Here is a 16,684-nt window from a genome sequence, read left to right as displayed (position 1 = left end):
TACTATCGGGATATTACTCATGTTAGTCACGTGTACAGCATGTGATCTGATAAGGAACCAATCATTTTTCGTAAGTTATCAAGGAGGAGGTTGTGCGCTACACACCACATGGCTGTGTATAGCTTATCACATCGGGATGCAAGTGACAGGTTCTCGCTCTCCCCTTTCAATGCACTGATAGAAGTTTCTCACTTCAATTCCCCCTCTCTCTCCCGCACCCTCTTCACGAGAACGCATGTGTTGCTTGAGCCTTAGCAAATAAAACTTCAGATTAAAATGAAACTGAGAAGCATTTTTTGATAGAGACGTATTATATTTACACCAAATCTTTGTCATATTTACACTGAATGGAATGTATTTGCAATAGATCATTTACAATAAATGTACATGATATTTACAATAGATTATTTACAATAAATGTACATGATATTTACAATAGATTATTTACAATAAATTTACATGATATTTACAATATATTAAAAAAGATTATTTTTCATCTAATAGTTGATCCTTACTAATATAACTAGGCGTTGAAAACCCAATCCATTTCACTAACAATCCTTTTTTATCACGTTTTAATATTTTTTCAATCAAATACACTTGTCTCTCCGATTCATTTAATTGTGTTTTTTTAATTTCTTCTGCATAAAACCTACCACTAATTACTTCTCCGTTTAGATCTCGCAAGCTATACGTTACAGGTTGAGAAGGAAATATAGAATGAATTACAAAATACTCTGCGCTCCAGTTTATGTTATAAGATTTATCGAAAAGAACCCTTTTCTTTGAGATTCGTACAACATCTCCTAGCTTAAATTTCGGTTTTGAATTTTTCAATTTATATCATCTATTGAATGCAGAATTCAATGACATTAAAACATGATTATGATCTTTTTTCTCCACATCTTTAGGTTTCATTCTAATGGATGAATGCATTGTTGCATTATAATCTCGAACTAAACTGTCTAGTTGTGATATCCAGTTTTTGGTTCCATGTTCAGTTAAATATCTATAAATTTTTGCTTCAAGTGTTCTATTAAACCTTTCAACTATGGAGGCTTTCTTATCACTAAAAACATGATAATGTTTAATACTATATCTATCTAATAATGCTTTGACTTTTAAATTAAAGAATTCTGTTCCTTGATCTGTTTGGAACAGCTTAACTCCTTTATTTTTAGAAATAAATGGCTCGAGAGCGTTAAATACAGATTGGCTTGTCTTGTCTTTTAATGGTACACAATATGCAAATTTTGAAAAACAATTAATAACAGCTAAGATATATTTGTAACCCTTATTAAAACGTGATAAACTTGTCATCTCAATGAGATCGGCTTGAAGCAAGTCTTTTTCACTTTTCAACTCATATTTGCGAGTGGGATAGTTCACACGTGGTACGCTATGAAGCTCTAAAGCTAACTTAGATCTAATAATATTCATGATATTTACAACAGACAAATCAAAATCAGTGGTGTCGGATGATTGTCATGGGACATACTGACCAATCAGTTCACAGTTGGCACTCTATAATGTCCAAATGGGAGAGTATCAACACCATTCTCAGCAATATACCTCTTATCATCATGAGGGCTCAAACAGATTTTTGCACATTCAACCTGATACATGGTGTGATTATAGGATCTTAACATATTAAATTTTTCTACATGTTCACTACGTTCAAACAATGATTTCATATATAAATTAAAATTAAGCTTTCTACATTTCACTCCGCTCTGTACACCCTTTGCTATACATTTATTTACAGGTTCTTCATTCTCGTTACATACTAAATATGAGTAAAGTTTGGATCTAAGTCCAAGAAATCTATGGACAGGCTTTGACCCGGTCTCATCCTTGAACTTTCCTACAACTTTATTTCTCTCCATGGAAAAGCAAGGGTGGGAAGGTGGATAGTTAGAAGTATCGAAAAGGGTCAAATTTTCTCTAATCAACTGATACACATCTTCGACTTTAAGGTTTAGAAGAAAACTGTCGGTGTCAGTCATACACAGTTCTATACGATCCCACGGTATAATTTTTTGTAATTTGCAATAGAAAAAATCGTACATATGGAATTTACTCAACTCCAGTACGGAAAAGCCGGAATAGACAGGCTTGTTCATTTTAAGTTCCAACTTGCGAGAGAAAACCGCGATCACGTTTGGACTAATTATTTGCCAGCGTTTACATAGTGGATTTGAAATGTACTTATCTAACCGTTTTTCATCCGTGATAATTTTAACATTCATTTGCTTACGACTACTCTGAATTGTCTTACCAAAAATCAAATTGCAACAGGCCTTAAAGAAGGATATTTCAAATTTATTTTTCGTGTTCTGTCTATTCCGGATATTGAAGTCAATGTAGCTTTTCAGCCAGGGAGATTGGGAAAAGCTAATGACGCGATGCACTTTCAATAATTTCAAACCGAGCTGAAGGTAGAGCTTTAAATTGACATAGTGAACAATATACTTTTCACGATCGAAAAGTGTGTTCATGAGCTTTTTGGTTCCAGTTTGACCGTTCTCATTTGTTTGGTAGTTCGACAGCAATTTGCGTGGTGGCGTTTGGTGGAGAGGTGCAAGGGGGAAGCTCGCATGCTTATCATGTAACTCTTGAGGGTACTTGAGATCACATTCTATTATATATCCGGTTTCTGAATTGGTGTCCAAATTTGCGAAATCAAGGCTGGAAATTTCTTCCTCTGAGAGGAATTTGAAATTTCCAACAGGCAAGCTTCGGCTCATAGCTTCCGAGTATAAACTGTTTGCATCGATATAAAGCAGATAATTAGACGGTTTTGAAGGATCGTATGTTTCGGGTAGATGTTTGTTATTTGCTTCGCAATAACGTTTACCGATGAATGACACCCCACCCCTCATCACTGCCTCAAACATAAGATGCATGTCAGGATCTGTAAGTAATTGCAGTTCGACTTTAGTGTGTTTCAGCATGCAATTCCAGGTGAAGTGCGCGAGAGAAACAAAATGGGTCACATCGAGGCCGTATGAGCTAAAAAGCGTAGACCTCATGGATTCAAAAACTACTGCTAATAGCATTACGTCTAAACATAAATAAAAATCGTGATATTCACCCAGATTTTTCAGCTTGAATGTTGAGAACACTCTTTGCGCATGCTCATATTCTTCGCAAGACAGAGGTGTATCAGTTAAATCGTTATGAAAACATTCGATGGGGGGAAGCGATGTTTCCGCGAATTTTTCGGGACAGCTCATGTACGAGTAGGGATATACTCCTTTTTTCAACAAGAGCTGTCTGTGTTCGCGAGGTGGATCATGAAACACCGAAAATAATCGTTCGAACTTCTTCTCCATGTCTGTACTTTCTACCAAATTACGCACCAATACTTCCAAGGATTCAGACATAAACTTGTAGGAATCTAAAAATTTAATTTTGCCTACTGAAAGTGTCAAAAATTTCTCTGACGTATTTGCGATGCAGGAAATTTCTTTTTTACATTTACCGAGCGATTTCAGAATAAAATGCGAATCAAAACCGGAGAAATTATGAAAATAACACGATATGTACTCCGGAGTACGAGCTGTTGAATTACAAGAAACATGTGCCGCACACAAGTAATTACCGGTTTCATGCGTGTGGTGACGACATTTAATATCGCTGTCTAAAAACGGTTCAGCACAAAGCCCGCAGTTTACTGAATTTTGAAATTCACGCTCTTGACTTTCGGATAAAGCTTGCATCGGAATTTCTCGTTTCATATCCTCATACAAAATGTCGCCGAGATCTGTAATTTCCTGAAGAAATTTCTCCATGATTTTTTCGTCTAAACTACTCGATCTATGGAGTACAGGTCCGTAGGCGATTTCCCCGTTAACATCTATAACAACGAAACAATACCCGCAGGGAATATGATGCGCCGTTTTCTTTGTGTAACTACGAGTAATTTCATCACAATCAACATCATCGTCATCATCATTAATATTCACAACGTATGTTTCTAAATCCGCGTAAATGGTGTACTTTTTCTTCAACGTCGCGCCTAGTTTCTTGAATTTAATTGTCTCTCCGCGTTTAGGATATGAAACGCGCTGAGATTCAAACTTGGAACAAAGTTCCATATGTTTCAACAAATTTGCTTTACCGTCTACATTTCGAGTTTTGTCTGATGTGAACCGGTGAAAACAGAAATTACAAACATGTACTTGTCCGTGGGATTTTGAAAGGTGGGAGAGAAGACGAGATAGCCCGTTTTTCCCATTCACGGTATTTACTAAACAGAAATGAGTTTTTCCTGCATCGCCTTTTAGCATTAAAAGATTAATTTGGTGTTTACGCGTGCGGAAAATGCTTGTACGGAAGGGGAAAAACTTTTTGTTCTCGTATGCGATGACGTGAATTGCAATGTCCGGATTGAGTATTTCAAATTTCTTAATATCGCGTGTCGTCACCGGGAAATTTACACCTCGCGTATTAAGTGTGTGAGCAAACTTGCTCAAATACTTTACACTTAAGTCCGAGTTCCTTGGCTTCTGATGGAAATACGCGAGCACTGACCATAAAAAGCATTTTTCGTCAGAGAGATTTTTCACATTTATAATACATTTTTTGTTTTTCAAAAACTGCGGTGTTTGAATGAAACTGGATGTGTATATAGGATTAAATTTAATCACGTTCACATCCAGTGATTCAATTTTCTTTAGCACCCATCCACTCCCATATCTTACGAAATTTTCAAAAGATGTGAGGATTTTTCTCACAGCTAACATGAAATGCTCATTAAAATCTTCATAGTTCTCAAGCACGTTTAGCGCTATGTTGGAGTAACTATGTAGATTTATTAGAGATGAGACAGAGTCACCAACCTGCTTGTCATCCACCACCACTAATTTATACAGCAAAACATTGAGGACTATAAACCACTTAACATTCCCATCATAGCGTGCCGCATGTTCCCTAATTATATCGAAAACTCGACGTTTTGAGCTCTCAAGAACGCTGGTGATGTCGATATCCTCGTCATCGAGGGTGATGCGATGGCGGGCTGCGCTTGAATTGATACCACGTAGTCTGCGTTCCCTTAGCATGATTCTGAAAAACAAAACGATCAGGATGAGATAGAGTACAACAACATGTTTAGTTGTGAATTGACATTGGTAGAAGAAGGGTGTGTGAAAATGATATCTCAAGATCACATAATGTTGCATGAAAGATTAAGATTATTATCTTTTGATAAAAGATGGTTGAAATCTTCTCCGCATTTGTCCGCGGAAAACATGGCGAAAGAGGGATTTATATTCTCATCTCCACCAGACATTGTGCGATGTGTATTTTGTTCAATTTATTTGGGAAAATGGGAGGAAAGTGACATACCAGCAATAGAACATGCAAGGTACAGTCCAAACTGTAGAAGGAAAGATAATATAACAATTGAAGAGGAGAATTACGATAATAATATTCTACGAGAATATGAAGAAAGATATTCAACTTTTAATTGTGTAGAAGATTCATCCGTTCAAGGAGAGTACTTTGAAAAGCAACATCATTGTGACTTTTGTAAATCATTATGCAATAAAGCAGAGTATTTTGCGAGAAATGGTTATTTCTTACATAAAAATCCATTCTATCTGCAATGTGTCTATTGTAAATATATTATGGAAAATCCATTTGAAAAAGTAATACATTTACCGTTTTGTTTATACGATGAGTGTGAGAAAGAAGAGCGGGGCATGGATGTTCCGGATATATTATATTCTAAAGATAAATCGCATGCATGTAGTATATTGTAGAAGGTTTTTTCTCCTTGGAGGAGAAAAACTGTGCTCGGAGGAGAAAAATAGTCCTCGGAGGAGAAAAATAGTCATCAGAGGAGAAAAACTGTCCTCGGAGGAGAAAACCTGTACTCGGAGGACTATTTTCCTCCTCAGAGGATAAAATCAAAGTAAAAATGTACTTACATGTAGTGGTTGATGCTGCGTGAATCTTCTCGAGTGTAGATAGCGTGCTACAGGTGTAGATAGCAGGCTACAGGTGTAGATAGCGGGCTATGCTATGATTGATTCCTCTCAGGTGTAGATACCGTCCTATGATTGATTCCTCTCAGCTGTGTTGTCTCGACGAGAGCTCAACTGGTTATGAGGTTCGGAACTCGAGTTGAGAGGTGAGAAAATGCTGTGAAAACAATGAAATATTTAATAACTGAATCGAGAATGCTATTCCTCTATCTTGAAATGTTGTGAAATATTTAATAATATTAGAAATCAATCGAGAATGCTATTCAAAAAAGTGAGCCTCTTTTTTGAAATGTTGTGAAATATTAGAAATCAATCGAGAATGCTATTCCTGTATGTTGAAATGCCGTGAAATATTTAATAACTGAACTGAAATCAATCGAGAATGCTATTCAAAAAAGTGAGCCTCTATCTTGAAATGTTGTGAAATATTAGAAATCAATCGAGAATGCTATTCCTCTATGTTGAAATGTCGTGAAATATTTAATAACTGAACTGAAATCAATCATTCGAGAATGCTATTCAAAAAAGTGAGCCTCTATCTTGAAATGTTGTGAAATATTTAATAATATTAGAAATCAATCGAGAATGCTATTCAAAAAAGTGAGCCTCTATCTTGAAATGTTGTGAAATATTTAATAATATTAGAAATATGTTTAAGTGAGTTGACATGGGGATTTCAGCTTCTAGCAGGTGAAGTGTCATGCAGAGTTCTAGAGGAGATTTTTTCGTCTTCTAACACATGGATGCTATTTGAAAAATGATCGTGTGTGGGATACTTACAATCTGATAACGATCTGGGAGCACGTGTTGTTGGGGGAGAAATTCGAATTTTTTTCGCCTTGTAGCTCGCTCTCGCTCGCACGTGCCTGGAACAGAGAGAGAAACGTATGCTATATAAACAGAAGTGATGAGAGGAAAATGTAGGGAGAGGAAAAATGATGAGAGGAAGAAGCAGGCGAAGAGGAAGTTGGTGTTTGGGGACGAGCCTGAGGTTAGCGGGGATGAGGATGATACAATCTTCCCTCAAACAAAGGTCAGTTTCAACAAATATTATTAACTTGTATGTGTACAGATTTTTTTATAAAACAATCGATCATTGGAAAAAAAAAATCTGTACACATACAAGTCTTTGATTATTATTATTTGATAGCAAAGAATTATTGTTTAAAGTAATCAATCATGCATAAATTATTTGATCACAGAAAATATTATTTGAACTGATTAGAGATACAATTGAATTACAAGATATTAGTGTTAAAAGTAATCGCTCATGCATCAATTATTTGATAGCAAGGAAACATTATTTGAACTGATTGGAGATACAATTGGATTACAAGATATTAGTGTTAAAAGTAATCGCTCATGCATAAATTATTTGATAACAAGGAAATATTATTTGAACTGATTAGAGATACAATTGAATTACAAGATATTAGTGTTGGCAGATTCTGCAATTACTCACTTTGAGATTGTGTAGTGAATCTATTGATCAAGTTCTCTAGTATGATTTGACAAATCTGATCTGATGATAATCTGAAACAAATAAGACACTTATCAAATATTTTTCAACAGAAACGTGCTGCAGTGGAGAACGAGTCATCACTTGTCACCCTGATGAAGGAAGTGCAGAGGGCAGAGGAGGATGAGAGGAGGGAGATGGACTCTGTTCAACTCATCAATCAGTCTGCACCCAAACCCTGGGTGCCACTGAGAGAGTTGAAAGAGGATGTACCCTACCCCATTATCAGCGCAGGGAGCATACCAATAAACATGGTCGACGTGTAATTTTAAAAATAAGGAATGCAGGAAGCAAATCTACCTCAAAGATTTGCTTCCTGCATTAGCAGAGAAAAAATAGAACATTTTAACATCAACTGTAAAAATTATGTGTTGCTAGTAACACATAAGTCGGTAAATTGGTCGGATATAAAAATTGTTATTGCTTAACAATTTTTATATCTGTATACATATGACCTATGTGTTACGAATTGTATGTATGTGTGAATAGATCAATAAATTGTAATATTGTTTCTATAAAAATTGTTTTCAATTCTTACCTGTTGTTGTTGTTGTTGTTGTTGATAAGTTCGTAATGAATATCACACAGAAGAAGAAGAAATGCTTCAGATGCTCTGTTGTGAATGATATTCAAATAAGGTGAGTGCCTCTTTTATAGTTTGTTGTGAGCATGCTCACTAGTCTTTTCCGCTACACACACACACACACACACACACACACACACACACACACACACACACACACACACACACACACACACACACACACACACACACACACCACACACACACACACCACACACACACACACACACACACACCACACACACACACACAGCCGTGCAGGCAAGCGCTCGCTCCCTCCTACATTAGCAGGTGTTCCTACAGATGTGGGTGGCCCAGCATCATTTCTCCCCTTTTCGAATCGCATTCACCTTTCAGATTTGAAATAATATTCTTATCATTCAAGCAATGTTATAAGCACATAGCAATCTGATACATGCATAAATCTTGTAAAAGGTTGACATATTATGAGAGAGAGTGAACGATATGTTGTTTCAGTCTACACCTCCGTGATTGATTGTATAAACACTTGTGTGAGAGAGAGAAGTACAGACCTATAGTTTCAAATTTCACACCCTAGACATTTTTGAGTATGTCGATAAATCTTTTAAAGGATGTGTGAGAGAGAGTGAAGTAGCTTTAATGACTAAACACTTGTCACATAAATCGATTTAGACATTTTTTCATGTAACGGTTTTCGGTGCAGGAGTTATCGAGCTTAGAAAGGGACCTCACAGGGAGCAGAGCAGATGTGACTAGATGAGGCACACGCGAGCGAATGCACGCGTCACTTTACTCTAAACAGGTGAAGTGACAACATGATGACTAACTATTTTGACTGCACAAGTTTCAATGGGTTGTCTGTAGATGCAAATCCAGTAGTTGATTGGGGTTTTGAATTTTATGTCTATGATTGGTTTGTGGTAACAAAGGTAACATTTGCCGATAATGGTGAAATTCACCTTAAAATTATCGATATTGATAGTGAAGCCGGCTTTAAACATACTATCAAGTTGCCGAAAGAATATTCAGTGGTTTTGAATGAGAATAACATCAGAAGTTTTAATTCTCGTTCATGGCAATTAAATGTGAGCGGAAATCGTATCTTCTTAAGGCAGTTTCATGGTAACTATAGACGTTGAGTTCCGTCCCGAGTGAAATAGGTCTGAGAATGTGTAAGTATTTTTGGATATGCTAGCACATTCCAATTATACTTACATATTGTCGGAGAAATCACTTTAAAAAAAACGACTGCCATGTTTGTACAGCAAAAGAGCTCAATTTTTTACACATTCATAATCAGTTTGATTGAACTCTTGACTGTCAGTTGGAAAGCAAACATAATATGACTCATTATAAAACTTATACTAGATTCCTTACTCGCCTTTCGTGATGCTGGGCCAGAGAGATACGTTTCACTTTAATCTGTCAGTATAGGAACGATCGATCAAAATGGAAGATAGTTACTTCTTGTCTCCTTTACTCCCCTTTCGTAATAAAGAAGGGTGCGGGGAAGAGATGGAGCGAGTAAAAGAAGGAGAAAGCAAGTGGCTAGACTGCTGGTTGTGAGAAGCGAGGGGAGCGTATCTAGATTCCTTAGTATAACATTCTTCCTTACTCGCCTTTCGTAATAAAGAAGGGTGCGGGAAAGAGATGCCACGAGTAAAAGAAGGAGATCTCTCTCTCTTGAGCCCGTCATCGTAGTATATCATTAGAGCGAAATGGATTCACTTCAATCTGACAGTATAGCATTAGATGTGGAAATATGAATTCACTTTAATCTGACACCAAAGGAATTTCTCAAAGTGAGCCCGGCATCATAGTATAGCATTAGAGCGAAATGGATTCACTTCAATCTGACAGTATAGCATTAGATGTAGAAATATGGATTCACTTCAATCTGTCAGTATAGCATTAGATGTAGAAATATGGATTCACTTTAATTTGACAGTAGAGAATTTTTCCCTCTCAAAGAGATTTTTTTCCCTCATCTAGCATTCACCTCAATCTGTCAGTATAGCATTAGATGTAGAAATATGGATTCACTTCAATCTGTCACTATAGAGAGGGAATTTTTCCTCCTAAAAGGGAATTTTTTTTTCCCCTCACCTGGGCAAGGAGAGAGAGAGAAAGATATCTCTCTCTTTTCATCCCCCTCACCCCACTGGGTAGGGGGAAGGGGAAATCTATTTTTAGAAAGAGAGAGAAAGATATATCTCTCTCTCTCTATCCCCCTCACCACCACTGGGCAGGGGGAAGGGGAAATCTATTTTTAGAAAGAGAGAGAAAGATATATCTCTCTCTCTCTATCCCCCTCACCTCCACTGCGCAGGGGGAAGGGGAAATCTATTTTTAGAACACCCCCCACCCTACCGGCGGGGGGAAGGGGCAGAGGGATGGACGAGGGGGGAGAGGGGGGAGGGGATTTCGAGCAAAAAAGTCCGTCAGTTTTCCCAATCTTACTCTACTGAGATATCGTTCCTTCTTATTAGATCTTATCAAATTAATTGAGAAAGACTAAGAAATTGTCAAAAAAGAAAAAAGAAGTTAGATCTTATCATTCAATTCTGGATCAAACAAAATTAACAATATTTGATTAATAGCTTTATGAAATATGAATTATTAAATAATTATAACCGAATAATAATTGTATCAGTTGTTATATTAGTACCAGACCTAAATCAGTTGAGAAGTTGTACTCAAATTATAACATATTAATGAGTTCCAAGTCCCAAAACATATGCACACCCACACATACATGAAAAAATGATCGATGTAGACCAGATCACAATATCAATGCTCAGACCAGACCATTGTATAGAGCTTTTCGGAATCTAGCGCAAGAGAACCAGAAGAGATCTAGGTGCCCGGACAAACTATTGTAGCTTCTCTGAATTCTGTTGAGAGGAGAATTGTAATTTCTAAGTGTTCTGGAACGAGGAACCAGAAAAGAAAATTCAGATCAACGAGCCACAGGTGAGATATAAATATTCATTTTAGATAGCAAGTATGATGAATCAAATTCATCATTTAAGAGATCAAAAAGAAAAATAAGTGCTCTAACATCACGCCCAACTTTTAATGATGTAATATGGAATAAAGTTCTCAGTGACTCTGTTGGGAAATCAAACGGACAAAAACGATTAAATTTCTTATAGAACATGATTCTTGAAAACTTATTTTGAAGCCATTCTAGAACATTTATTCTATTAATATGATATGGATTCCATATCTCTGAGGCATATTCTAGCAAGCTTCTCACTAGTGACTTATAAATCAGAATCAAAGGCTCTACATCACTAAAGGGCGAACAGGTCCTCAGAATAAACCCCATTTGTTGGTTGGCCCTAGCAGCTATTGAATCAATGTGCGAATTGAAGGAAAAATCTGAAGAAAAATTCACTCCAAGATCTTTGAAATTCGTCACCTGTTCCAATGGCCTGTTATTTACGTGGAAAATATTAATGTGCTGTCTCAATTGGCGATTGAAACTTAGGAACTTACATTTGGTAACATTTATCTACAGACCATTAGTTTCACACCATTGGTAAAAATTGTTGATATCGCCCTGTAAAGCAAGCCCATCATTTACATTCTTGATCTCCCTGAACAATTTGACGTCATCTGCGTACATCAGGCAGGAAGAATTATTCTTTATAATAGCAGGGACATCATTTATAAACAAGAGGAACAAAAGTGGGCCAAGATTGGAACCCTGAGGTACCCCAGATGCACATATGAATGATTTGGATTTGAAATTTTGAATTATAACAAACTGCATTCTTGATTGCAGATAACTCTGCAGGAGGTTCACTAAATTATCACTAAAACAAATCCGCCTAAGCTTTTTCAACAGTAGTCCATGACTAATAGTATCAAAAGCCTTGGATAAGTCCGTATAGATAACATCTACACGGCCTCCCCCATCCAAAACTTGAGATATTTTATCACTAAAGGTCATTAGATTAGTGACAGTTGAACGACCAGGTAAAAAACCATGCTGCTCATCCGCAATGATGCTCTTGACCTGTTTAAAAATATTAGAATGTAAAACTTTTTCGTATATTTTTGAAAAACAATTTAAGATAGAAATTGGTCTGAAATTACTAATATCAGCTCTTTTACCAGACTTAAAAACAGGGGTAATTCTAGCAGTTTTCCACTTCAGAGGAAATTTGCCAGTTTTCACAGATAGATTAAAAATAAAGTGCAGGGGAGCTACTAGAACATCCGCACAGCCTTTAACAATAAATGTAGGTATTGCATCGGGGCCCTCAGAGCAGCCAGATCTTAAAGCACCTATAGCAGTAATAATCTCATTACCAGACACTGTACCTAAATCAACAATCAATCCAGACATCCCAGACACCTCCGGCCCTCTCTCACACCCTCCAGGGGCGATTGGTGCATCAGCCTCATATACAGATTGAAAATAAGTAGCAAATCCCTCGGCAATGCTAGAACCAGTGAAGAACTCCCCATTTAGTGTCATGGATGACTCCACAAATGATGTCTTTCTCTTGGTATTAATGTAATTCCAAAAATGTTTCACGTCACTTCTGATGCCAGCCTGAATACCCGCAATATAATTATCATATGCAAGGGAAATCCAAGCTTTGAGTGAAGCTCGCAACGTTCTGAAAAGATAATCATAGTAAGGAGAAGATCTTCTTTTCCGTGAATACCTATTTTTCGCTTTTAGATCACAAACAATATCAGGAGTAAACCATGGAGGATATTTACTGCTCTTTCTCTTACTTATTATCTTTGGAATACATTCATCCATGCAATAATAAATTTTCTTATATAGTTCATCCACAGCACTATCCACATCAGTGCAGTGAAATAGGGAGTCCCAGCAACTGTCTCTTAGGAGACAATATAACCTGAAAAAATCACCTCTAGCATAATTATAACGAGATTCTAGGGAATTATTTGGATTATCCCCGGAAGAAAATGCAATATACAAGGCATCAACACTCAATGCAGGATGATGGCCATCCTCAGGAAGGAGGGGATCATTATTCGTTTCAACGCTTATGGGGAAATTACTTAAAACAAGGTCTAGGGTCCTACCAAGTTCATTTACAACTGAGCTATAAGAGTTGAGGTCATAAAAATACATCAAGTTATACAAAATTCTTGCTTTTACTGAGCCAATAGAAAAATCATAATCGGAGGAGGAAATCTCTGTTAAATTAAAGTCTCCAATAATCATAAAATTACCATTAAGTAGATTACTAAGAGATTCCACGTATTCAGCGTACTGGAGAAGAATATTTGAATGGGTTGAAGGGGGAAAATAAACGGCATTTATGTAGCAATAGGTTGCATTTAACTTTACTTTAATTGCGACAGAGTCATATTCGTTGAACTCTTTAGAGAGCTCATCGCACAGAACAGCTTGCAACGTTCTCTTAACTGCAATAAGCACACCACCTCCCCTCAGACGGCCATCACCCCCACACCTGTCACTCCGATAAACCGAATAGCGATCGTCGAAAAGCTCACAGCTCTTTATACCACTATGTAACCAAGTCTCAGTCAAAACAATAACATCTTAATCGGTACTCAGCAATGATGTGTAGAAGTGCAATGATTTGGTACAAAGTCCTCTAACGTTTTGATAGTAGATAGATGAATGGGAATTTATGGACATAAAAAAGAAAAAAGGGAATTGGAAATTGGAAAAAGAAAAATGAAAATGATTTGTTTTTCTTTCTCTTTGAAAATAAAAATTGAATGAAAAATGAAAAAGAAAAATAAAACCTCACACTACCAGCCGCTCCTTCTCAAAATTCAAAAGAGCAATAAAAATTGTTCAATAAGCATTTAACTAAAAGTATTATAAAAGAAAAAAGTACAATCATGACAAAAAAAAAATAAAAATCAAATTAAAATAAAAACAAAAAAAAATATTAAGATGTGATCACTGAACTTAGAAAAAATCTATGGAAAGGAAAAAATCTTCAACTCCATTACTCAACTGAAAATGAAATGCCTATTAGACAGAAATAAATTTTCAAGCATAAGCAGAACAAAATTATCTTGTTGTTGCACCTTTCTAATATGAAATATGCCTAAAAACAAAACAAATAACCAGAGACAATTTATACAAGATATTATAGACATATTAGACAAAAATTAATTGTTTATAATATAAGGTAATATTAAACTTCGTACATAATATTAAAAGAATATAAGGGCATAATATTAGTCTTTTTAATTTATATTGAAACTCAGTTTTATGTGTTACCTGTTCATAGATGTAACGTACTTCACTTGAATAATAAATGAATCAGTCCTCAAAGGGTAATTCAGAATTATAAATAGATTAATCAGGATAATAAAGAGGCCTCAATAAAAAAAAATAATAATAAATAAATGAAAATCATAAAAAATTGTGTAAAAAAAGTGGAAAAATAATGTTCAAGATGATAAATCAAAACTGCATTATAAAATTCGACTATTCAAAAGATAGCAATGGGATGGTCAATTTTTAGGAAGCGTTATCACTTATCAGTAGAGCGATTGTCGGTGCACCCATCGGAGCCTCCGTTGCCAGCGCTATCAGCCTGAAAGCACCGCAAGTCCTCCTCCAAGTTGACAACGAATATTCTGCCTCTTTCGGTCGGCCTTATCTTCAATGTTCCGTTTCTATCAGCCCAAACGTATCTGAAACCCTTATCTCGCTGCAGTTTCTTAGCCTTGGCGAACAGCTGCCTCCGCCACTCAGTCATCGACCAATTGATATAGATCGGCATCGCTTGCCCACCAATGCTGATATGCTCAGTGTTCAAGTTGTGCCGCTTTTGCAGCAAGGCTTCCGCATCATCTCGGCACAAAAACTTCACGACAATACCAGCCGAAGGACGATTGTTCCGTTTTTTCAATCTATGACAGCCAATTATGGACTGCCTTTTAAAGTCTAAGCCCACACTTCTACACACACTAAGAACAGTAGAGGGAAACTAAGATTTAAGACGGGCTTTTTTGCTCGAAATCCCCTCCCCCCTCTCCCCCCTCGTCCATCCCTCCTCCCCTCCCCCCCGCCTGTATGGTGAGGGGTGTTCTAAAAATAGATTTCCCCTTCCCCTTGCCCAGTGGTTGTGGGGGGGGTTGAAAAGAGAGAGATATATCTTTCTCTCTCTCTCTTTCTCTCTCCCCTTCCCCTTGTCCAGTGGCAGTGAGGGGGATGAAAAGAGATATCTCTCTCTCTCTCTCCCCAGGTGAGGGAAAAAAAAATTTCCCTTTTAGGAGGAAAAATTCCCTCTCTATACTGACAGATTAAAGTGAATCCATATTTCTACATCTAATGCTATACTGACAGATTGAAGTGAATGCTAGATGAGGGAAAAAATCTCTTTGAGAAATTCCCTTGGTGACAAATTAAACTGAATCCATATTTCTACATCTAATGCTATACTGACAGATTGAAGTGAATGCTAGATGAGGGAAAAAATTCCCTTTCTGACAGATTAAAGTGAATCCATATTACTCTATACTAGCGAATCCAGAGTGAGGTCAATGACTCTCTCTCTCTACATCTAATTGAATTGAGAAATTCTCTCGCATCTAATGCTATAAATCTCTACAATGATCTAAGTTCTTTTACATTTTTTATCTGCAATATCGTACAAGCATTTCCAAAGTTCATCGGAATTTTTAACAACAGATAATGACAAATCATTTGTACAATCATAATGTAGATGTCCGCTGTCTAGAATATTGAGCAGTTCGAAAATCTCAGATAAAATCGAAAAGTGTACATTTTCTGTTTTTGTTAACGGTAAATCAACATCTTGACATCCTGTTGAAAATTTAATATTCTTTGCAATTGAATCAAATTCATTAAATGAAATTGACATCAAGAGACGAGTTAATTTTTTGAATTTTGAAAAACCATAACACTGCATCTCGCAGATGTTTGACGTGTCTCGAATGAGGGGGAAAGATATATCTCTCTTTCTAAATTGATATGAGATGCACGTGTTATAGGGACTCGTGTCTGTATAAAAAAGATCACCCCACACGTGTTGTCTGGTCTAGCTCTAAGCAGCAACTAAACTAAAAAACGTGAATGGGATATTGGAATGAAAAATCATTTGAAGGCAGAAAACGTTTATTTACACATTTCGACACAACTATTCATAATTTCATCTTCAATTCTAATTAGCTTATCTATACACAAATTATGAGGACGATAATAACATAGATAGTCTCTTATATCATTTAAATTAACCGTGCTTAGAAAAATGTCTTTCAATTGCTTCGCCAAACTATAATTTTCAGGAGTTGATTTCCTAATTGCACTTTCACACTCATCGTACCAATCAATACAGTTTTTTAACCTCACTTCCAATTCGTTGTCAGCAGCCAACCACTTTCTCGGATCCACGTTGTTGAGCGAATGAAGAAAACTAAGTATAGGCAGGAACTATTATAGAGTAATTAAGTGGTCTTTCTTCATTAATTGACGGTAGACAACATGTACACGCTTCATGCAGTCTCAATGCATGCAGGCAATAAACACATTGTAGATCCTTTCCGTTGTAGAAGAATCCATAACAAGCAAAGTTTCTTTTCTGTGAATTCGTGTACATTGGAGCC

The 16,684-nt window shown here is 36.5% G+C and overlaps 1 protein-coding gene across 1 annotated transcript in view; it reads left to right on the top strand.

The window, feature by feature from the left end:
* Window positions 1–7,778, top strand: part of LOC120354543 — a 52,952-nt gene extending 45,174 nt beyond the window's left edge. Inside the window, exon 4 of the mRNA XM_039441883.1 lies at window positions 7,566–7,778. Within this exon, the coding sequence (XP_039297817.1) occupies window positions 7,566–7,778 (213 nt within the window). The remainder of the gene's footprint in view (window positions 1–7,565) is intronic.
* Window positions 7,779–16,684: the final 8,906 nt, after the last annotated feature.

The sequence above is a fragment of the Nilaparvata lugens genome, chromosome X (genome assembly GCF_014356525.2).
Source record: "Nilaparvata lugens isolate BPH chromosome X, ASM1435652v1, whole genome shotgun sequence".
Taxonomy (NCBI): Eukaryota; Metazoa; Arthropoda; class Insecta; order Hemiptera; family Delphacidae; genus Nilaparvata; species Nilaparvata lugens.
Note: the sequence above shows the minus strand (reverse complement) of the source record. Positions and strands in the feature narration are given on the sequence as shown.